At 44.5% G+C, this 23,327-nt stretch overlaps 1 protein-coding gene across 8 annotated transcripts in view; it reads right to left on the minus strand.

Annotated features, from left to right (window-relative positions):
- Window positions 1-51: 51 nt before the first annotated feature.
- Window positions 52-23,327, minus strand: part of LOC129868510 (transcription initiation factor TFIID subunit 1-like) — a 53,144-nt gene continuing 29,868 nt past the window's right edge. For 2 of the 8 annotated variants that reach the window (XM_055942560.1, XM_055942555.1), the window contains exons 18-40: window positions 20,467-20,608; window positions 19,669-19,799; window positions 19,494-19,574; window positions 19,232-19,381; window positions 18,929-19,054; window positions 18,127-18,302; window positions 17,791-18,011; window positions 13,028-13,235; window positions 12,716-12,881; window positions 12,178-12,389; window positions 5,452-5,560; window positions 5,241-5,339; window positions 4,933-5,110; window positions 4,761-4,828; window positions 4,460-4,582; window positions 3,948-4,040; window positions 3,078-3,230; window positions 2,841-2,957; window positions 2,347-2,460; window positions 1,794-1,889; window positions 1,445-1,661; window positions 1,080-1,254; window positions 52-949 (exon numbers count right to left, since the gene is read on the minus strand). In XM_055942560.1, the coding sequence (XP_055798535.1) occupies window positions 727-949; window positions 1,080-1,254; window positions 1,445-1,661; window positions 1,794-1,889; window positions 2,347-2,460; window positions 2,841-2,957; window positions 3,078-3,230; window positions 3,948-4,040; window positions 4,460-4,582; window positions 4,761-4,828; window positions 4,933-5,110; window positions 5,241-5,339; window positions 5,452-5,560; window positions 12,178-12,389; window positions 12,716-12,881; window positions 13,028-13,235; window positions 17,791-18,011; window positions 18,127-18,302; window positions 18,929-19,054; window positions 19,232-19,381; window positions 19,494-19,574; window positions 19,669-19,799; window positions 20,467-20,608 (3,378 nt within the window). In that variant the 3' untranslated portion in view covers window positions 52-726. Of the gene's footprint in view, window positions 950-1,079; window positions 1,255-1,444; window positions 1,662-1,793; window positions 1,890-2,346; window positions 2,461-2,840; window positions 2,958-3,077; window positions 3,231-3,947; window positions 4,041-4,459; window positions 4,583-4,760; window positions 4,829-4,932; window positions 5,111-5,240; window positions 5,340-5,451; window positions 5,561-12,177; window positions 12,390-12,709; window positions 12,882-13,027; window positions 13,236-17,790; window positions 18,012-18,126; window positions 18,303-18,928; window positions 19,055-19,231; window positions 19,382-19,493; window positions 19,575-19,668; window positions 19,800-20,466; window positions 20,609-23,327 lie in introns of all 8 variants that reach the window. The other 6 variants (XM_055942556.1, XM_055942554.1, XM_055942561.1 and 3 more) reach the window with 3 other exon arrangements.

Below are 23,327 nucleotides of genomic sequence, written 5' to 3' on the forward strand. Positions count from 1 at the left end.
GTTACATCAGATACAGCTAACATTTATCCCCAAAAACAAACAATGAAAAGATGATGGTCTTATCTCTGGTTTTTATTTAGGATCTCCTTGGAAGTTTGAGTTTCCTAGTAACAGTGCTGGAAACATCTCAAATGCCTGACAATCCAGGCTGCAATCATAATAGTTAATGGGGAATAACAGTATTTTTCCATCACTCAACCCAGTGTCTCAAGACAAAAGGTTGAGATGAGACCTGGCACTGAAAACAAACAATTGTCAAAGCTGACTATTGAAATATCTTCATTTTGGCCAAAGTTCTGCACAACCATAAAATAAAATGTTATTCAATTGTAAAAAAATATATACATGTGTCGGTACACTGAAAAGAGCATAACCAGTAGAAAACATTGACTTAAAGCATCAACTCCAATTTAATCCTGCCACAATATTGATCTCACAGGAGTTTATCATAGAGACTTCATAGGTGTGGTAATGACTGGACAGCAAACAGTCTTAACTATCATTGGGGGATTGACTGACATGAGATAAAGTTATGATGACAGTACGTGCATGTAATTCAGCCTGCAAGTTTAAGGTGTATTCATCTAGTGAGCCTGAACTCACGTGTATGGATGTGGATCTGTCTGTTATAATGATTGTAGAGCACAATTGCGTCTTTAAGTGTGTGTGTGTGTGTGTATGTGTGTGTGTGTGTGTGTGTGTGTGTGTGTGTGTTGGAACACTTCTCTAGTTGTCTGAGTCCATGTCACTGTCACCCCCGATGGACCTGAACTCTTCACTGTCCTCCTCATCCTCACTCAGCTGCACCTGGGAAAGCACACTGGGACCTCTCCTCCGAGCTGCCTCCTCATCTTCCTCCTCTTCCTCACTCATGCCGTAGCCCTCTCCATTGCCCATGCTGGAGGTCTGGGTCTGGGTCTGACCCTCCGGCTCCTCATAGCTCCCATAACTATGGGGAAGGGGGAGAGAAAGAGAGGGATGGGTAAAGTATGGGTTAATAGGGCCCAAGAGCCAAACAACGATGCAAATCCACCATGTACATAATGTCGGCCATGGTGGTTGACGGCTCCGTGTTGTACCTGACATTACTGTCCTCCAGGTGGGTCTCATCCGGCACATCTTCCCCGTATGACATCATGCTGTCGTCCTGCTCCAGGCCCATGCGGGCCGTCTCTTGGTGAGGTCTGGGAGGGGGCGGGGGACGCACTTCCACCTCTCTGTCTGAGTCACTGCCACTCTCTGACAGGTGGATCGCTAAAGTGGGACAGGGCCGGATACACCATTAGAACCTCATATCTCACATACAGTCTGTAGTGTCCTACAGATATCCCCAAATCATAGGATGTAGGTTTTAATTAACCTTGATGAACTTCTTAATGTAAATTTAATCTCTATTTATAATCTCACTCCATCCTATGACAATCTCCACCCTAGTGCGACTCACAGGAGAACGGGTTATCTCCCTCCTCTTCGCTGGCATCATCCTCTCCGTCTGACATGAGCAGGTCCTGGTACAGCACGCTGGCATGGGCTGGCCGACTGGTGACTTCATCCTCTTCATAATCATCATCATTGTGGCCCTGCAGTCGTCTGCGGGGCGGCGGCAACAGCATCTCCTCTTCATCATCCTCATCCTCCAGGTCTCCCTCACCATCCTCAGCCTGGGGAACAGTCATCATCATCAAAAGGACTAGTTAGACTGATCTACAAACAGTGTCCAAATACGTAATCCCTCCCTTTCAAAATCCATCCACTCTAAACCCCATATTGTTTCTCCACGATCAGAGTCTTACAGGAGCTGGTGTCTTGGGCTTGCAGTCATACTCCTCCTCCTCGAAGCCCTCGATGTCCACGTCCGACTCCTCCTCTCCTAGTCTTCTATGACGACCCTGGAGACACACAGAGAAGTTAAGCAACACTGACAGAGACAGGAGGGATATTTCTGGGGAAAGACAGAGTGATCACTTGTGAAGCAATAGAGAGGATGGCTGAAAATGGATAATTGTCAGGGCAAACAGAACACTAGTATGACAAGCAGTCACAATTAGGAGCAAAAGTAACACACAAGCAAAACAGGCAGACACATGAACCAAATGAGTTATGGGGAGGAACCATCTTTGTCTTAGGAATAAAATGCACAAAGGGATCTTGGAATGGCTCCTAGCTAGGAGGAGCATGCACCAGTCAGGATCCACACTGTGGGAATGGAGAGGGAAGAACTGGAAGGAGACGACCAGGTGAATGTGCAAGGAGGAACGGAGGGATGGGAGGCGAGAGGGTGGTTAAAGGAGAGGTCATCCCTGGATGAGACAGACGCCGTTATACTTCTGGGGGATCTCTCCGTACCTTCCCTAACCCCCTCTTCTCTGGAACAGTCATAAGAGATGCCTTAACCTCAGAGAAGAGTCTGGTCTCTCTGTGCAGGCTCACAGAGGCACTGCTGTCAAACACATCGGCAGGCTGCACACACACACGCACACGCGCGCACACACACACACACAGGAAAGAGGGAGGAGAAAAGATAACCACAGGGTAGGAAGGATAGCATAGAGTTTAAGATATGCAGAGGCTATAGAAACAGCTACTAAATTGCAGTGCTAAAGAGGAACTACGAGGCAGAGAAAGACTAGAATGTGAAGAGGCTATGTAATAGAGAGACTACAGCAGACAGAGGTTAAAAAGTAGGTCCTTGGAGAGGAGTTGCATTCCCCAACTCTGGAGCATGTGAGGGTTGAATTGAGGTACATTATTTGGTGACTGGGGGTAATAGGGATGTAAGGGCCCATTGGTTGTATCTGGCTGGTTTCTGGCCCATACTTATGGGACAGGAACATTGCTACCTGTGATGTGTAGGTTCCAGGAGTCATGGGGTCCAGGCTATCCAGGTCTGCTGCATCCAGAGCTGCCTCTTTAGCTGTGGAGATGTCCTTCTCCAGCTGGGTCAGGTGCTCATCATACTGGAGAGATATCAAGCAACAATCAAATTATCCTTATTGGAGGATCATAAACATGATTCGTCATTTGACAAAGTATAAAGAGTTTCATTATGTCCCTCTCTCGCTGTTTCATACACACACCTCTGCCAGGGTCTGCTTGCACACGTTGACTATCTCCAGGGCCGTCTTGGTGTAAGGACTGTCTGGACCGTTGTACTTGACACTGTTGGTGTGGACCAGGCTGACGTCAAACAGGAACACATCCCGGTTCTGGTACTTGTGTTTGGATATGTTCTGTTGGACCACAGCACACAGAGAGACTTTTAAATAACATAAATTATTATATTACACATATTACCATCTACCACATTCTGTAATATATTCTGTATATTACATATACACTGAGTGTACAAAACATTAAGAACACCTTCCTAATATTGATTTGCACCCCCCTTTTGACCTCAGAACAACTTCAGAACAGGGATACTGGGCCATGTTGATTCTTCCCACAGTTCTGTCTAGTTGGCTGGATGTCCATCGGGTGGTGGACCATTCTTGACACACACAGGGAACTGTTGAGCGTGAAAAACCCAGCAGTGTTGCTGTTCTTGACACAAACCAGTGCACCTGGCACCTACTACCATACCCCGTTCAAATGCACTTCAAGCTTTTGTCTTGCCCATTCACCCTCTGAATGGAACACACACACAATCCTGTCTCAATTGTCTCAAGGCTTAAAAATAATTATATAACCTGTCTCCTCCCCTTCATCTACACTGATTGAAGTGGATTTAACAAGTGACATCACTAAGGGATCATAGCTTTCACCTGGATTCACCTGGTGAGTCTGTCATGGACAGAGCAGGTGTTCTTAATGTTTTGTACACTCAGTGTATAATCATCTACGACATATAGGTTTGATCCATCTTGGCATGGAAGGATCCAAAAGGTGTCTTTGTTGTGGTTTTCCTCAAAGCTGACACTGAAGTCCACTTCCCCTAACTAACTCACCTTGCGGACATTCTCCAGGTCCATGGGTTGGACTATCACTTTGTAGTAATCTGGAACAAACTTCTTGTTGACTGGATGGTGGAACGGCCAAGACTGAAAAGGGGATAGAGACCGAGAAAGGACAGTTATAACATCATCCAACTGAGTGCTTGATTGAAGTTGCCACAATTGTCAATATTTTAATATATTAAAAATATATATTTTATTGTCACATACACCGGATAGGTGCAGTGAAATGTGTTTTTACAGGGTCAGCCATAGAAGTACGGCAACCCTAAAGCAAATTAGCGTTAAGTGCCTTGCTCAAGGGCACATCTACATATTTGTCAACTTGTTGGCTCGGGTATTCGAACCAGCGACCTTTTGGTGTCTGGCCCAACGCTCTAACCACTAGGCATTTGTTAAGGGCAAAGAAAAGACTACTCAGTAAAATGACTTAGACACAGAGAAAATACTAATAGCAGATATTCCGAAAGAAAGTAGAAACCCTGATGACGGGTGGCTCCACTCACGTCAGGCACGGCCATCATCTTCTGAGTGACGATGTTGTCCAGGATGAAGGAGAAGGCTACCTGGTCGTCATCGTCCAGCAGGGGGTTGATAGCTTTCTCCAGTCTCACCAGCCTGTCTTCCTTCTGCAAAGGACAAAGGAATTTCCCCCCTTTAATAATAAACAAGTACTATTATTGAAGGCCACTTCCATTGTGTTCCTAGAGTTGCTGAACATTTGCCTCCTTCTGCAAACAGAGCAGCAGACTTTGGGCGGTGTCCAAAATGGCACCAATCCAGGAATTCATCAGCGTTCACACGTACCTCTTTCAGTTTCTCATCACAAAGGTCCAGCATTGTCTGCGCCACCTGGGTTATTGGATGTTTGGCACCTGAATACACAAAAACAATTACCGTCTCAATAAGTTACATAACGGTCGCACAGAGTCCAATATTACAGTCATTCTCTAAGGCTTCAAGTGGTTTAAAGTTGTACCATTGTATGTGGCGCTGTTCTTGATAATGAGCTCCACGTTCTCTCTGAACTCCTCCCGGGAGGGGTATACACGCTTACGCACATTCTCCCGTAGCGTCTGCAGATCCATGGGACGAGGGATGACCTTATAGTAGTCCTTCACCACCTTGGCATTGACCGGCGTGTGGAAGGGGTATGTCTGTGACGAGGTAAAGACAACACAATTGTGTGTGAGTGAGTGAGAGAGACTATGAAATGGTCAGAGGAATATAGGCAGTCTGTCTGTCTGTCTGTAAGCAGTGAATTGTGTGAATGTGTGTGTATCTTACATTAGGGTGATCCCGCATGTCGTTGATGACGCTCTCCAGGACTGAGGACAGAGTGACCATGGGGTCAGTGCGTCGGCGGTGGATGGATTTGTGGGGCCTCTGTGAGTGGACGACAAGTAACAACAAAACAACAATCACAATGTTAAAGATTTCTAGACCATGCTTGAACTGAATATACAACAACAGTCAATATAGTGACAACTAGGCTCACATTGAGGTAGTCACAGTGTACAGTGGTTCCCACACGTCTCTTCTTCTTAGGGGGAAGATGCTGTTTGGGGAACTTCAGCACCAGAGACTTCCTTCGCACCTCATCAGCACTGGAAGAGGAGACAATATGGTCCTTTACACAGCAGCATGATATATCACAAACTTTAGCTAGATTTCCATCCAATTTGCGACAGATTTCCACGTGAATATTCAAAAATCTTCATAAAACAATATGCACATTTTTCTACCAGAGATGGGTTTCAATCAAACGGACTTTTTGCGGATAAAAGGATGTGTGTGATGAGGTAGTACACAAAGAGCCGGGCAGCCCTATATGCTCACTACGCAAGATGAGTAGGGCCCCGCAAATTACGGAAGGGCCCGCCTCCCCCTCGTGTCAAAGAGGGTGTCAATGTTTACAACTTGGATGAGAGGATGAAGCGGAACTATCCTTCTGGTCATGAAGAGAGAGAAACAAAACACAATGAGAGTGAATTGCGGGAACAGCGATCAGGTAAACATGTGTTCTCTCCTCTCCAAGTTTGATGTCAGCAAATAACAGTAACATTAAGTTGATCTGCTAGCTTGCAGTGTATCTCCCTCTCGTCTGTCTGTCTTGCTAACCTAACTGGGAAGTGCATCTCTTGGTCTGTCAGTGTCTTGCCAGCCACTTCCAGGGCTGTGTTCTGTGACTTTGTGCCTGACAAAAGTGACAGTGAAATACAACTATTTATTACGTTTGATAAACGCCAACGGGCAATGGTGTTTATAAATTGTAGCTCGGAAAAGATAACCGCGTCGCGTGTTAATATGCGCGTGCACGAAATGAAACTCGCGCTTTCCAGCACCAACCTCTGTGGGGCCCATCCAGACAATATATGGGCGTGATGGCACTCCTCATAGGCACACATCATTTTAAAACAAGACAATGATTATCTAGTCTCTCAGTCAAGGTTTAGTTACAACTCTGGACTAATGCAAGAAGAAAAGCAATGGATTGACCTTGACTATTGATTTATATATTGAATTTAAAATGGTGATTAGCTAGGCATAGTGGGCAGTATGGATCTCAGTAAATAATAACCAAGTATTCAGCCAAGCCAGAGTATAAAAATAATTCTATATTTGAAAATGTATAAATGGAAATCTGGGGGAGCCAGTTGAAATGGGTCTGATGCAGCTGATAAATTAATAATAGTATTGTTATCTATAATCTACAGGTGCTATGCTTAAGTTTGTCAGTAGAGGAGATGCTGGATCATCAGCCAGTACAAGCACAGACTCAGTTGATACACATCCAGCCTCAGCCAGTACTAACACAGACCCAGTACAGCCGGCCTCAGCCAGTACTAACACAGACCCAGTACAGCCGTCTTCAGCCAGTACTAACACAGACCCAGTACAGCCGGCCTCAGCCAGTACTAACACAGACCCAGTACAGCCGGCCTCAGCCAGTACTAACACAGACCCAGTACAGCCGTCTTCAGCCAGTACTAACACAGACCCAGTACAGCCGTCCTCAGCCAGTACTAACACAGACCCAGTACAGCCGTCCTCAGCCAGTACTAACACAGACCCAGTACAGCTGGCCTCAGCCAGTACTAACACAGACCCAGTACAGCCGTCTTCAGCCAGTACTAACACAGACCCAGTACAGCCGTCCTCAGCCAGTACTAACACAGACCCAGTACAGCCGTCTTCAGCCAGTACTAACACAGACCCAGTACAGCCGTCCTCAGCCAGTACTAACACAGACCCAGTACAGCCGTCTTCAGCAAGTACTAACACAGACCAGTACAGCCGTCTTCAGCCAGTACTAACACAGACCCAGTACAGCCGGCCTCAGCCAGTACTAACACAGACCCAGTACAGCCGGCCTCAGCCAGTACTAACACAGACCCAGTACAGCCGTCTTCAGCCAGTACTAACACAGACCCAGTACAGCCGTCCTCAGCCAGTACTAACACAGACCCAGTACAGCCGTCCTCAGCCAGTACTAACACAGACCCAGTACAGCCGTCTTCAGCCAGTACTAACACAGACCCAGTACAGCCGTCCTCAGCCAGTACTAACACAGACCCAGTACAGCCGTCTTCAGCAAGTACTAACACAGACCCAGTACAGCCGTCTTCAGCCAGTACTAACACAGACCCAGTACAGCCGTCTTCAGCCAGTACTAACACAGACCCAGTACAGCCGTCTTCAGCCAGTACTAACACAGACCCAGTACAGCCGGCCTCAGCCAGTACTAACACAGACCCAGTACAGCCGTCTTCAGCCAGTACTAACACAGACCCAGTACAGCCGTCTTCAGCAAGTACTAACACAGACCCAGTACAGCTGGCCTCAGCCAGTACTAACACAGACCCAGTACAGCCGTCTTCAGCGGGTACTAACACAGACCCAGTACAGCTGGCTTCAGCAAATACTAACACAGACCCAGGTGAAGTACAGGCAGCCTCAGCCAGTACTAGCACAACCAGAGGTGTACAGCCAGCATCAGACACAAGCAGCTCAGACCCTAATAGAACCAAATGACCCAGCAGATTGGCCCCCAGGCTTAATAGAATTTATGAGGACTGAGTTAGTGCGCAGAGGTCCATTCAAACCAGGACTGGATTTTTCTTACCCTAAAGACAAGTCTAGAAGAGGTTTTCCTTCAGACTTATTACAGAGACAGCTGTCAAACGGGGAAAAGATTACCAGGAGCTGGCTTTCATACTCAATCAAAAACAACGCTGTGTATTGTTTCTGCTGTAAGCTCTTTTCTACAAAAGACTACAAAATAATAAAGGAAGGCGTGAATGACTGGTCAAATATCAACACCATTCTGAAACACCATGAGGGTAGTCCTGAACACACAAACAATATGATTAAGAAGCGAGAACTTGATCAAATCAAACTTTATTTGTCATATGCGTCGAATACAACAAGTGTAGACTTTGCCGTGAAATGCTTACTTACAAGCCCTTAATCAACAGCGCAGTTCAAGAAGTCGGGGACAGACTCTTGACCAGATACAAATGACAATTTTGGAGGCTGAAAGAAAGAGATGGCGGATGTCCTTACACGTTTAGTATCACCCAGTCTCTGGCTGAAAGAAACCTAGCATCAGACAAACTCTTCTAACCCGATAATGGAAACTTCCTAAAAGAGGTTGAATTACTGGCAAAATTTTACCCCGTTATGGAAAATCATGTCAGCAAAATGAAAGATGGAGAGACACATGCTCATTACCTTGGGAGGCGCACACAGAATGAGCTGATACAGTTTGTGAGTGACAAGATTCTAGAAGCAATAGTGACTCAAGTAAGAGACTCAAAGTAATTCTCCATTATCTTGGACTGTACACCTGACATTAGTCACCAGGAGCAAATGTCCATTATTCTGAGAAGTGTGGCTTTAAAGGGAAAGCCAGAGATCAAGGAGCACTTCCTCATCTTTGTGAATGTTGAGGTTACAACAGGCTTGAATCTGTCCACGGTCATCTTAGATGAGCTGATGATTCAATTTGAAGATTGCAGATGGCAAGCTTATGATAATGGGGCCAACATGAATAGCATGCACCAAGGAGTAAAGCCAGACTGCTCAAAAAACATCCCAGAGTCGTGTTCGTCCCATGTGGAGTACATACTCTAAACCTTGTCATTGCAGATGCTGCCAAATCTTCAAAAGATGCCGTTTTTTTGGGGGGGGCATTTTCAAAGGCTCTTCACCTTCTTTCAGCTGTCACACAAAGATGGAGTGTTTTGAAGGAACACGTGAACATAACTGTGAAGTCATGGAGTGACACAAGATGGGAGAGTAGGCTCCAAAGTGTTCATGCACTCAGGTAGCAGCATACCACCCTGCATACCACTGCTGGCTTGCTTCTGAAGCTAAGCAGGGTTGGTCCTGGTCAGTCCCTGGATGGGAGATCAGATGCTGCTGGAAGTGGTGTTGGAGGGCCAGTTGGAGGCACTCTTTCCTCTAGTCTAAAAAATATCCCAACGCCCCAGGGCAGTGATTGGGGACACTTCCCTGTGTAGGGTGCCGTCTTTCAGATGGGATGTTAAACGGTTGTCCTGACTCTCTGTGGTCATTAAAGATCCCATGGCACTTATTGTAAGAGTAGGGGTGTTAACCCCGGTGTCCTGGCTAAATTCCCAATCTGGCCCTCAAACCATCACCTAATAATCCCCAGTTTACAATTGGCTCATTCATCCCCCCTCTCCCCTGTAACTATTCCCCAGGTTGTTGCTGTAAATGAGAACGTGTTCTCAGTCAACTTCCCTGGTAAAATAACGGATAAATAAAAAAAAATGTTTTAAAAGGTATCAGGCTTCTGCTGTTCGGGAGGCTTTACTGTAAGCCAGACAGATGATCAACAATTCTGTGTCCAAAGTGGAGGCACTTGCAGAGGAAGTTGGGTCCTACCGCTTCTTGGTATGGTGTGAGATAATGCTCCTCCTCAATGCAAAGGCCTCCCTCACTACATACCGGGAAACTGGATTCTCTGAGGTCTAGCCAAACGCATTTGTGAAGAAATTCATGTGGAGGCTGTTCTGAAAGAGAAGAGACTGAGAAACAGCAAGAGGCATCTGATGAACCAGTGACTGGCGCACTGAAAAACCTTGAAGTCAACTACTTCAACATTGTGGTCGACTCTGCTGTGACATCCATGGATGAGAGATTTGAAACACTCAACCAGGTGAAAACCAAATATGGAGTGCTGCTGAACTTCAGCACTGCCTCTCAGATGTCCAGTGAATCTTTAAAGGCTCACTGCATGGAAGTTGAAAACACTCTGACCTTCAGAGATGACTGTGACATCAGTGGAATGGATCTGGCACACGAGATTCAGAATTGACCTGATCTGCCATCAGACAAGATGACTGCCTTTGAGCTGCTTTCCTTTCTCTGTGAGAAAAACCTGGAGGAACTCTATCCTAATCTTTGGATAGCCCTAAGAATTGCAGTCACCCTACCAGTAACAGTAGCATCGGCAGAGAGGAGCTTTTCAAAATGAAAGCTCATCAAAAGCTACCTGAAGTCTTCCATGTCATAGGAACGTTTGAGTTGTCTGGCCATCATGAGCATAAATCATGACGTGGGGAAACACATGTCTTAGGATGACATCATTGATGATTGTTCCTCAAGAAAGTGCAGAAGAACAATATTTTGATGGTAATATTTTAATTCAAACAGTCAAATGTTACACACTTAGTAACATTTAAGATTGTATGGCAGAAGTGCATTTGTGTAAATGACTGCTTAACTAACTATGTGACATACTTTCTCAATTTCTTCCAGACAGTCCAGATAGACAGGTGCCCATGCTGAAAATGCCCAGGCTGTAGAGGGAACCTAAGTTAATCACACATCTGTATAGGTTTTATTGTACTATTTTGAGACATATAGCTGTAGCCATAGCCTATAGGCTTATGTTTACATTGTCTATACAAAGCTAATTGTATAATATTGTGAGGACTGGACTAATTACCAGGCAGCAGAGCCAAAGCTCAGTGTTATATTTTATTATTTTCCAAATGTTATATTTTCTACAATTTCTTATTTATGTTAATGTTAATATTCACTTATCTTAAGATTCTATAGAAAATACTCCATTCAATAAATATTGTTTGTATATGTCTACTTATTCTTAGACTGACAGATGGAGCAAACTGCTTTAAAGGAGGGAGGATTGTAGTGGGAGCACTGGTTTGTCAGGTGTGACTGTGTGGCAGTGGTAAATGGTTTACATGGCTCACAGGTCAGGTAGGAGGGCCCCTTAGCAGCATTTTGCTTAGGGCCCCAGGGAGGTCAGGACCGGCTCGGAGTGCACATACAACTAAATGCCATTAAATTCCCATGTACTGAATGAAAAATACAAGTTAAATGGGTTTCCATCGCATTTTCAACTCTACTGGTTGTCACAAAAACTGTTGCGTTCTATAGAAAATGTGCCTTCCTTGGTCATGGCACATGGTCTCTAGCCAACAGCTCACAGATACAGTGCGGGTAGGCTACCTACATTATGAGATTATTATGGATAAGAGCGATATTATTTGTATTTGTCAAACAGCAGCCAAGAATCGATCATCATCTCACCAGAATAAGACTCTCTCATTGGAAAGGAGCATCACTCTCATCACCGTGCACTTTCATCATCATTTATTTAATCTGTAGCCTAATAAACCTCATGCTTTCCCGAGTCGTAGTGGGAGGACCACACAACATATCATCCACCGCCTGACTCGAAGTTTACTTCTGTATTTTAATTTTGAATTTTATTGAACCTTTATTTAACTAGGCAAGTCATGATGGTATGATGGTTATAAATAAATACATGCGCATAAAGGCGTTTCTGCCACCATTTCTCGTATAATTAATTTTATAGACACAAAAAGATCCCACCATGTTGAACTAACATATTGTCTGTCAGCATTTATAAAATTGTACCGGCATTTCATGTTCCATCAGCCCGGTTGTGACTTTTTTAATGTGACAGGTAATTAATCCGCATAAAATGGTTGGATGGAAACGTGGTTATTTAGACAGAGCATAATGGACAGATCTACAGAAGCTCAATTAGCTGTGCAATACCTTTTGGTGCTTCGAAGCTGGCATTACCGACTCAGTAAAAGAGTAAATATAGTAAAAAAGACTTCGGTCACTCTAGTAACATGGAAATATTTCAGTTTAAGTTTCCTTTTCTCCTGAATGTCTAGCCTGTGTGTGTTTGTACCTCTCGATAAGCTGCTTGCCGAGGACGATCTTGGTTCCCTCCACCTTGATGAGTTCCTCGTTGTCGTTGTGGATTACAGTCTTCTCCAGCTCCTCCTCCTGCTCCTCTGTCATGGCAACCGGGTTGGAGGGCGGGGCGTTGGTCTGGTAGTATAGCGGGCAGAACTTGTTGGTTCGCATGTGCCCAATGGCACCGCAAGCTCCGCACTTCAGCTAGGGCAGGGGGAGGAAGAAAAAGAGATGTAGTTAACAATCAGACAAATACGCTATATAGGAATGGAAACTGCAACTCACTGCATCACATGGCACAATAACTGCCACATCACATGCAAACACTACATTATCATGTTTATTATAAGCAATATAACATATTGCTACTAAAGGAAAGTATGAAAACATTGAGGAAGGTTTATCTTGAATTGAATGATCCTATTTTAGAAACAGAGCAGGTCAGCAGGAAAAAAGACAGTAGGTTATGGAAAAGCAGGGGAGGATAGTCTTGGAGTTGAATCATTATGGGCTGGCAAGCTTACTTTTACCTTGAGGTCTGGCCTCTCCTTGACCTTCTTGGCCTTCTTCTCCGGGGGGCCCTTGAACCGGTCCTTCTCCTGGTTCCTCTTCAGCCTCCTCAGCTGTTCCTGGATCCTCCTCCGCTCCTTCCTCATCTCCTCTCTGTGTTGCTCGTCAAACACAGCAAACTTTCTTCTGTAGAGGCAGACAGAGACTTAGTGACAGGTTGGACACACATACTTGGCACAGACACACAGACCGCATACGCAGACACACAGACCGCATGCACAGACACACAGACCGCATGCGCACACAAACACACACCACACAGACGGACTCACATGAACTCATCATCCTTGGTGGTTCTGATCCTGGTGTAGGCGTCTATGACGGAGGGTTTGCGGACCGTCTCACAGCGAACGTACTCCTTGCCGTCTTCGTCCCTGAAGGTGCGGTAGATTTTGAGGCGCCGTCCCGTAGCGGACGAGTTCAGGCTGGTGACCGAGGACGTGTCGTCATCTTTATGGGAGCCTGTGGACAAGGCACTGGCTGCAGGGACACACAGAGAGAGATATAAGTTACCCACACACACACCAGGGTTTCCGTTAGCCGGCAATTGCTGGCTTTTGACCCTCCCTCCCCTCCAAAAATTAAAAGCCGATAAATAAAACTGTTTCCAGCCAAAATGACAGGGAGAAAGAAAAATAAATCACATGGCAAAATAATGCTTTTTATTCATTGATGGAAATATATTTGACCGTCATGCTTATAGGGTCTACAGGTTAATTTGCATAATTTTGTGGAATTAAATTGGCCTGTGTGTATTTTTGTTGGTCATCATGTATCTTATTTATCTAACACAACTATCACATGTGCACATTTTAAGCTGGATTTCACCTGCAGCTCCTCAGCTGGTTGCTGATGGAGTAAAACCTTATTTTATCAGCCCATTCATTATGCAACAATTCTAAATGCAATTGTGTGTTAAAAACCGTTTTGGTGCACGACAAAGAGAGCTACTATTTTTATTTCTCAACTGGTAATTAAAGCGCGCCTCTCATTCGCCATTGAAGTGCAGGCAACAGGCTATCAGCCCGTCACCCACCACTTTACAATGTGAGCTAGAGGCAGTATGCATTTTGAAAGCATACTTAATTGTTTGAAACTGGAATGTTATATTTCATATTATGAGGCATATCTTACCTTGCTACAAAGTAGCCTAAAGGCAAAATCCGACCATGGAAAGGCAATTATTTTATAAAGACTTCCTAGGCGGCGCGTGATCATACACTGTGATCCATCTACAATGATACAAGAAATGTGTGCATGGAACTCATAGCCTACAGGCCAACGCAGCAGGAGGCCTATAGCTCTTTCACACTGAGGATTGGTGATTATCGAGGGGGAGATTGTTGGAAAGATTTTTCAAATAGCTTACTGTGAGGAACTAATACTTTTAATATACACTGAGTGTACAAAACATTAAGGACATTTGCTCTTTCCATGACATAAACTGACCAGGAATCCAGGTGAAAGCCTTGATTGTTTATGTGCGCCATTTAGAGGGTGAATGGGCAAGACAAAATATTTCAGTTCCTTTGAATGGGGTATGGTACAGCGGCGGTCGGTGCCGTTGAAGATGAGGGAGGATGATATATTTTTATGAGCATGGCCTTCTTTCTATTACAGTATATTGGATGACTCTCATTCGTATTCCATTCACCCAGCTCAATGTAAAATCGATAGGCTACTACATGATACTCAAATCTTCCCTATACCCATCATGAGGTTGCTACAACCTAGCCTATGAATGACAGTTTACAAAGGTAGGTGCACAGCTCAAGAAAATTTTGAGTAATCAAGGTGACAGACACTGACACAATCCATACCGCCTTGCACAATCCATACCGCCTTACACCCTAGCTGATCTAGGGTGTAATCATTACACCAGTTGCAAACAAGAGTTTCTATTGGACAAATTCAGGTATGATTATCCGTTTTGTTCCGTTTGCTTCCTTAAGAAACGTTTTTCAACAGAATCGTCCGTTCCCTTTATTAGCAGCCACATACAAACAGCATGATCCCTTTGATCATTGGATAATTCCTTCTCGCATCTACACGCTCTCCTCCTCTCACCTTTTCCCTTCGCTTGTGGACTTCAGTGCACAACACATCAGCTGTCTGTGACCAGGCAAAAAAAAACTTTCCAAGCCAATCCTTCATATCATAACCGCTAACCACTATACACAGCCTACATCGTTGTCACCATATTAGCTAACGTCAAGTAAACATAGCTACTAGGATTGACACGTTAGTAAACCTGCTACAATCATGCAGTAGAGTTAGCAAGCAGTTGAGCAGTTATACGGGTGGGCCCCGGTGGGAATAAAATCATAAGACCAAAAGCTTACCTTGACTTGGAAGAGTTCTAGTGTTAGATAGCCATAGCCAGCTAGGTAAGATAGCATCCCCCCGTTTGAGCCGGGTGTTTGAGTAGGCTAAACTATTTAGCTGCATTCGCTAGCTAAGTGAAAAAAGATAGAAATATGGCTAGCTCTCTCTCTCCCTCTCTCTTGCTTGCTTCTCCTTCATTTTTCAATAAATTAATTTGTTCAAAACTGTTCAACTGTCTTGAAGTCAACTACTCACCACATGTAATAATCCTCCTCCTCCTCCTAATAATCCTCCTCCTCATAAGCTAGTTGTAGCTTAAGCTTTCAGTTCTAGATTCATTCTCTGATCCTTTGATTGGGTGGACAACATGTCAGTTCATGCTGCAAGAGCGCAGATCGGTCAGAGGACGTCCACCGGAAGTTGTTATAATTACTGTGTAAGTCTATGGAAGGGGGTGAGAACCACGAACCCCCTAGGTTTTGTATTTACATTTAAAGGTGACGAGGAGGATTATTTAAGATACTGTTTGAAGAGGTAGGGTTTCAGATGTTTTTGGAAGATGGGCAGGGACTCTGCTGTCCTAGCTTCAAGGGGAAGCTGGTTCCACCATTGGGGTGCGAGGACAGAGAAGAGCTTGAACTGGGCTGAGCGGGAGCTGCCCTCCCATAGGGGTGGGAGGGCCAAGAGACCTCCCACCCCTCCCTAAAAAGGATAACTTTTTTAATGTTTCACTATTTTTATGAAATTCAATGAGGAGGATGGTCCTCCCCTTTCTCCTCTGAGGAGCCTCCATTGGTATGGTAGTAGATGTCAGGCGCACCGGTTTGAGTGTGTCAAGAACTGCAACGCTGCTGAGTTTTTCCCGCTCAACAGTTTCATGTGTGTATCAGGAATGGTCCACCACCCAAAGGACATCCAACCAACGTGACAACGGTGAGAAGCATTGCCGTCAACATGGGCCAGTAACAATGTGGAACGCTATCGACACCTTGTAGAGTCCATGCCCTGTTGAATTGAGGCTGTTCTGAGGACAAAAGGGGGTGCAACTCAATATTAGGAAGATGTTCATAATATTTTGTACACTAGGTGTATTATCATTCGCAATGGATGTTAAAAAAAACACTTTCCTACATTTCTGCGCAGAAGGCCAGGTACTTCTATGCGTACTCAGGCACACTCTCCCTCAACATTATCAGAACAGAGTAACCAGACATGTTCATTGCTCACAAGGAGCAAGCACTCCATGAAATAAACCAAAACCTGTTACTCAAGTGTAGCAGGTGTGAACTCTGTAACCAAATGACAGGGATTAACGGTATTTTTACTACGGGTAGTGTATGTAATGAGGAATTGATGAAAAAAAAAGAAAAAAAAGGGGGGAAACAATTCACACAATGAAACAACGAATGTGCAACAATTGGCAGGAGACAGCTGACATTCTGGAGGGAGACTCACCTATATCTTCGCCACACACCCCTCCCCTTCTTCTTGTCTCAACATTTTAAATTATACTCAAGACACACTATCTTCACACATATTTTAGATGTTTTTAACTGACAGCCGCAACTCAATAATCAGCTAGGACTATTGCCATGTGCGTTGCCACTAAGCTTGTGATTTGAAACAATCCACAGGATTAAAAAAAAAAGAAGCTAATGATCCTTGATTCCTTTGTGGCTAAGTCATGCTTTCTTGTGAAGTAATTTAGAATTTTCTTTTCCTTTTCTGTATAGATAGGAGTAATTTCCATTTACTTTCCTATTGGATCCACCGCTATGCCATTTATCTCCTGTTCTATTGGTTTTCATCTCAACTTTCTATTGATGTCCAGAAGCCAAAGACACCATACTGTACTAGTCATAATAGCAACCCATCCTAGTTGTTGCATCTTTAGATTAACCCTCTTTTTCTAACTGAGATTTCATCTCGTTCACTTATGCAACCGCTAGCAGGTGTGCTGTTTAGAATGGTGTTTTCCCAGGTGTGCTGTTTAGAATGGTGTTTTCCCAGGTGTGCTGTTTAGAATGGTGTTTTCCCAGGTGTGCTGTTTAGAATGGTGTTTTCCCAGGTGTGCTGTTTAGAATGGTGTTTTCCCAGGTGTGCTGTTTAGAATGGTGTTTTCCCAGGTGTGCTGTTTAGAATGGTGTTTTCCCAGGTGTGCTGTTTAGAATGGTGTTTTCCCAGGTGTGCTGTTTAGAATGGTGTTTTCCCAGGTGTGCTGTTTAGAATGGTGTTTTCCCAGGTGTGCTGTTTAGAATGGTGTTTTCCCAGGTGTGCTGTTTAGAATGGTGTTTTCCCAGGTGTGCTGTTTAGAATGGTGTTTTCCCAGGTGTGCTGTTTAGAATGGTGTTTTCCCAGGTGTGCTGTTTAGAATGGTGTTTTCCTATAAATGGCATTTTGCCAAATGTTTGAAAAGTCCGTTTTATTGGCTGCTTCATTACATGAGTTGCAATGTTCTGTTAAGAGCATTACCATAATATAAATGTGATTTCTGTCATTCTGAGCACAGTGGGTGGACGCCATAATGAGTTATGCACCCATTGCATATGGGTCCGGTACATTTGAATCTTCCTGGTCACGTTGTCCGGCGCCACATTTTCCTAACATAAACCCTGACACATACACACTCCTGTAAACACACACTCCTGTAAACACACACTCCTGTAAACACACATAAAAAAAGCCTGAAATGCACAAACACAACACTTACAGAAGCCCTTGCGTCCCTTGTGGTCGCGGTCGCTCTCCTCTCCCATCAGCATCCTCTGCAGCTCCTTCCTCTCCTGCTCCTCCCTCTCTCTGGACAGCTGGGAACTGGTCTTCTTGTTCTGCAGCATGTTCTCAATGTTCTTCCCCATCTCCTCAAAGTCACTGTCCTCCGCTGAGCTGCTGTCTGTGTCTGTGGACAGGACCTCTGTGGAATCCAATACTCTGGGGGGAAGGCAGACAGGCTGGAACATCAGATAGTGTACAACTACAGCATCCCTATAAGAAACGGGTGGTGAATTATGGTTATTTGGAAAAGGGGAGGATGGGAGGGCCTCACTTGTTCTGCAGGTCAAAGATCCTCTGGCACTCCTCCTTGTAGCGTTCCTGGTGTTCGGCTACAGAGAAGCGGGACCCGCGGGCAAACTTGCTCATGGGCCCCTCGCCAGAGCGGGCCTGCTCTGTGGACATGGTCCTCACCACGTCAATCACCTCCCAACGAGACAGCTTCTTTATCTGAAACACACACAGAAACACTGGTTTTAAAGATTGATCTAGCCTTCATGCCGTTGGGGTGGCAGGGTAGCCTAGTGGTTAGAGTGTTGGACTAGTAACCGAAAGGTTGCAAGTTCAAATCCCTGAGCTGACAAGGTACAATACAAATCTGTCGTTCTGCCCCTGAACAGGCAGTTAACCCACTGTTCCTAGGCCGTCATTGAAAATAAGAATTTGTTCTTAACTGACTTGCCTAGTTAAATAAAGGTATAAAACATATATATATTTTTTTAAATACGTAGGTTGGTGGATGAAATGAGAGAATGAAGACATTTAAGTTATATGGCAGCAGGTAGCCTCGAAGTTAGAGTGTTGGGCCAGTAACTGAAAGGTTGCTGGTTCGAATACCGGAGCCGACAAGGTAAAATAATCTGTTGCTGTGCCCTTGAATAAGGCACTTAACTCTAAATGCTCCAGGGTCGCTGTATAATGGTGACCCTGGCCGTGACCCCACTCCCTGTGGGTGTCTCAGGGGGAGTTGGGATATGCAAAAAAACACATTTTCATTACACACGGTGTATAACAGGACAAATATAAGTACCTCCCAAATGATGATGATTATTATTATGTTATTACTGTGTTATTACCTCCTCCTCTGGAACACAGAACTTGCGCAGCAGCTGCTTGGCGTTTTTGAGTGACAGTCTTCTCAGATCAGCGTCTGTCCCTGTCACAGTTTTCTTAGCGGGTTGTGGTTCCCGGTCGTCTTGGGCCTGAACACGACAAATAAAATAACCTTGAGCTTTAGTAATAATCACCAAACAACCGTTGAATGGTTAGAACAGGAAAATAGGTCTTGTTTTTCTGGAGGCTGTGAACGCATGAATGGAATTAGGGCCCCCTGGTCTGGCAGAAGTGTTTCAGAGCAGTGGGGGTAAGCGAGGAAGTACCTTTTGTTGAGTGGGCTTGTTGGGCACTTTGACGTAAGAGAATCCCTCTCCACAGCCTGTGGGGTCGGCCACCCCCATGACCTCCAGCAGACACTTCCCCTTCATGGCAGCGATGAAGGCTCGCGTCGTGTTCCAAGGGGCTGTGCGGACCTATGGTGGACCACAGAGAATATTGAAAGTGAAATCATGGATCATCGTTTTTTTCAACATCAATGGAGCATCAAAATCAATATTTCATGAATAGGAAGCAGTAGAGCTGTACCTCATCATCAATCTTCATCTGGAAGTCTTCCTCATTCTCTTCCTCTGGGGCAAAGAAGGACTTTTCACCATATCCAGCATCCTGGAGAGAGAAAAGTTCTGGTATAGTTCACACAGTGCCAAAAAGAGAATCGGTATCACAGCCGGTAGCTACACAAGGAGGCTGTCAGTCTTACCTTCAGTCTTTGTTCTGCCACCAGCATGCTGTAGTAGGCACAGCACTGCTCTGGAGACACCATGGCCCTGATCTCCTCCTCAGTAGGCAGCCTGAAGTCAGGCTTCAGCACCCACCAGTTAGAGTCCATCCCTGGGGACAGAGGCAGGGCAAATGAGCTTCAATCATATAACAAGTATTACCCACGTTCCCTTTAGTTCACCTTTACTGCCCAACTTACAGCTTTGTAAGATTCATGGATACATTTTTCATGGCCAATTCTCCCCCTCCAAATACATTTATTCTTTGGATACTTTTGATTAAAAAGCTTCCCTGCTGCATCAAATTTACCATAATTTCATTCAACTGAAGTGTCTTGTAAGCTTAAAGCGGAGGTGTTTCAGTAGCAGAACAGCAGATATTAACGAAGGACCCTGCAAACCCATGGGTCCTTATTGATCCTTTCCTTAGACCACACCTTACCTCCACAGTAAACTCCATATCCATAATATGCTGACCTCTCTCTTTCCTGGCGCCTATCTGTCAAAGTAAGGCACACCATCTCTGAGCTCACACAGCTAAACACTCTCTCTTACACCTCAACACTTCCCTGAGATCATACAGGAGTAGAAACGTTAAGAGAAAATCAGGATTGTTGGACAGTTGTGAGTGACAACGTTCACGAGGCATATTCACATTTATGCATTACTTATTCATCTTTGTGAAGGCAAACACTGAAGGACAGTGTGTCATACCGTACTATTGACAAACATGAGGCTATACGGTTGTATTGGGTTATGGCAGGGTTAGCCGTTTCTACCTGTACGCTTAAAGTCAGCACAGAGTTTTAGGCGTTTGCGGATGCTGCTTTCTGAATGTGAGGGGAAAGCTTTCTTTATGTCCTCCATGCGGATTCTCCTAGGACGATCTTTACTCTTCCAGAACAACCGATAGATAAACACCTGCACAGAAGAGCAGAGAAGACATGAGTGTAGGCAAGCATGCATTCTGTAAGTGTGCTTTCTCTTGTACAGTGGGGAAAACAAGTATTGGATACACTGACGATTTTGCAGGTTTTCCTACTTACAAAGCATGTAGAGGTCTGTAATTTTTATCATACGTACACTTCAACTGTGAGAGACGTAATCTAAAACAAAAATCCAGAAAATCACATTGTATGATTTTTAAGTAATTAATTTGCATTTTATTGCATGACATAAGTATTTGATACATCAGAAAAGCAGAACTTAATATTTGGTACAGAAACCTTTGTTTGCAATTACAGAGATCATACGTTTCCTGTAGTTCTTGACCAAGTTTGCACACACTACAGCAGGGATTTTGGCCCACTCCTCCATACAGACCTTCTCCAGATCCTTCAGGTTTCGGGGCTGTCGCTGGGCAATACGGACTTTCAGCTCCCTCCAAAGATTTTCTATTGGGTTCAGGTCTGGAGACTGGCTAGGCCACTCCAGGACCTTGAGATGCTTCTTACGGAGCCACTCCTTAGTTGCCCTGGCTGTGTGTTTCGGGTCGTTGTCATGCTGGAAGACCCAGCCACGACCCATCTTCAATGCTCTTACTGAGGGAAGGAGGTTGTTGGCCAAGATCTCGCGATACATGGCCCCATCCATCCTCCCCTCAATACGGTGCAGTCGTACTGTCCCCTTTGCAGAAAAGCATCCCCAAAGAATGATGTTTCCACCTCCATGCTTCACGGTTGGGATGGTGTTCTTGGGGTTGTACTCATCCTTCTTCTTCCTCCAAACACAGCGAGTGGAGTTTAGACCAAAATGCTCTATTTTTGTCTCATCAGACCACATGACCTTCTCCCATTCCTCCTCTGGATCATCCAGATGGTCATTGGCAAACTTCAGACGGGCCTGGACATGCGCTGGCTTGAGCAGGGGGACCTTGCGTGCGCTGCAGGATTTTAATCCATGACGGCGTAGTGTGTTACTAATGGTTTTCTTTGAGACTGTGGTCCCAGCTCTCTTCAGGTCATTGACCAGGTCCTGCCATGTAGTTCTGGGCTGATCCCTCACCTTCCTCATGATCATTGATGCCCCACGAGGTGAGATCTTGCATGGAGCCCCAGACCGAGGGTGATTGACCGTCATCTTGAACTTCTTCCATTTTCTAATAATTGCGCCAACAGTCGTTGCCTTCTCACCAAGCTGCTTGCCTATTGTCCTGTAGCCCATCCCAGCCTTGTGCAGGTCTACAATTTTACCCCTGATGTCCTTACACAGCTCTCTGGTCTTGGCCATTGTGGAGAGGTTGGAGTCTGTTTGATTGAGTGTGTGAACAGGTGTCTTTTATACAGGTAACGAGTTCAAACAGGTGCAGTTAATACAGGTAATGAGTGGAGAACAGGAGGGCTTCTTAAAGAAAAACTAACAGGTCTGTGAGAGCCGGAATTCTTACTGGTTGGTAGGTGATCAAATACTTATGTCATGCAATAAAATGCAAATTAATTACTTAAAAATCATACAATGTGATTTTCTGGATTTTGTTTTAGATTCCATCTCTCACAGTTGAAGTGTACCTATGATAAAAATTACAGATCTCTACATGCTTTGTAAGTAGGAAAACCTGCAAAATTGGCAGTGTATCATATACTTGTTCTCCCCACTGTATGTGGGTCATTCCATGAAATGAGTCCCTTTTGCATCCCTTTGATATTTGAAGTAGAAATTGTGCATCAATATTTGATTTTAAAAGCCTGTTATATTAAATTACATGTTACATTTTAGTCATTTAGCAGACGCTCTTATCCAGAGCGACTTACAGTAGAGTGCATACATTTTATTACATTTTTTTACATACTGAGACAAGGATATCCCTACCGGCCAAACCCTCCCTAACCCGGACGACGCTATGCCAATTGTGCGTCGCCCCACGGACCTCCCGGTTGCGGCCGGCTGCGACAGAGCCTGGGCGCGAACCCAGAGACTCTGGTGGCGCAGCTAGCACTGCGATGCAGTGCCCTAGACCACTGCGCCACCCGGGAGAATGAAGTGCCCTTTAATATAAACATGGAAAATTCTAAATTCAGCATTTTGAAGTCCCTCTGTGCACCCTTTGTGACTAGGAACATTTTAACCCACTTAACCCCAAAATGTCTAAAACATGTCACCATCATTGTAAAGTCCTAGTTATGTTTTGCTTTGACAAAGTCATTTCTGATGATGATGATTTATTTAATGTTATTAGTGATACATTTTAAGGTTAAAACAATAATCTGGCCCTCATTCTAAGGTCAACACTGTTACGTGAACTCAACTCTCCTTTAATATGGTGAAACTATTCATTTTTTAATATTTTGTTCAAAATAAAACATTTAACAGTCAAATCATAGTTTAAAGCAGGTAAGCTGGTTTTACTCCATTTTCTGGTGTTCCGTGGTGGAAATCTGAGTGGGTCGGCATAACACGTCAACCCTGTTAACATTAGATAAAAATGTTGCATTCTTTTGTCCCTCCCTGCTGCACACAACAAGCTGTTACAGTGAGATTTATTGCTGATTTAAGATGAAATCGTCAACCCTGTCACGGTCAACCATGTTTATTTGGCACTTAATAGACACATACTATGTATTGTTTTTATTTAACCTCTTGAGATGGGAAAACATGTTTTTCATTAAGTTGAACATGTACTCGTCATAACATAATTTGACAA

Source organism: Salvelinus fontinalis, chromosome 13 (assembly GCF_029448725.1).
Source record: "Salvelinus fontinalis isolate EN_2023a chromosome 13, ASM2944872v1, whole genome shotgun sequence".
Classification (NCBI taxonomy): Eukaryota; Metazoa; Chordata; class Actinopteri; order Salmoniformes; family Salmonidae; genus Salvelinus; species Salvelinus fontinalis.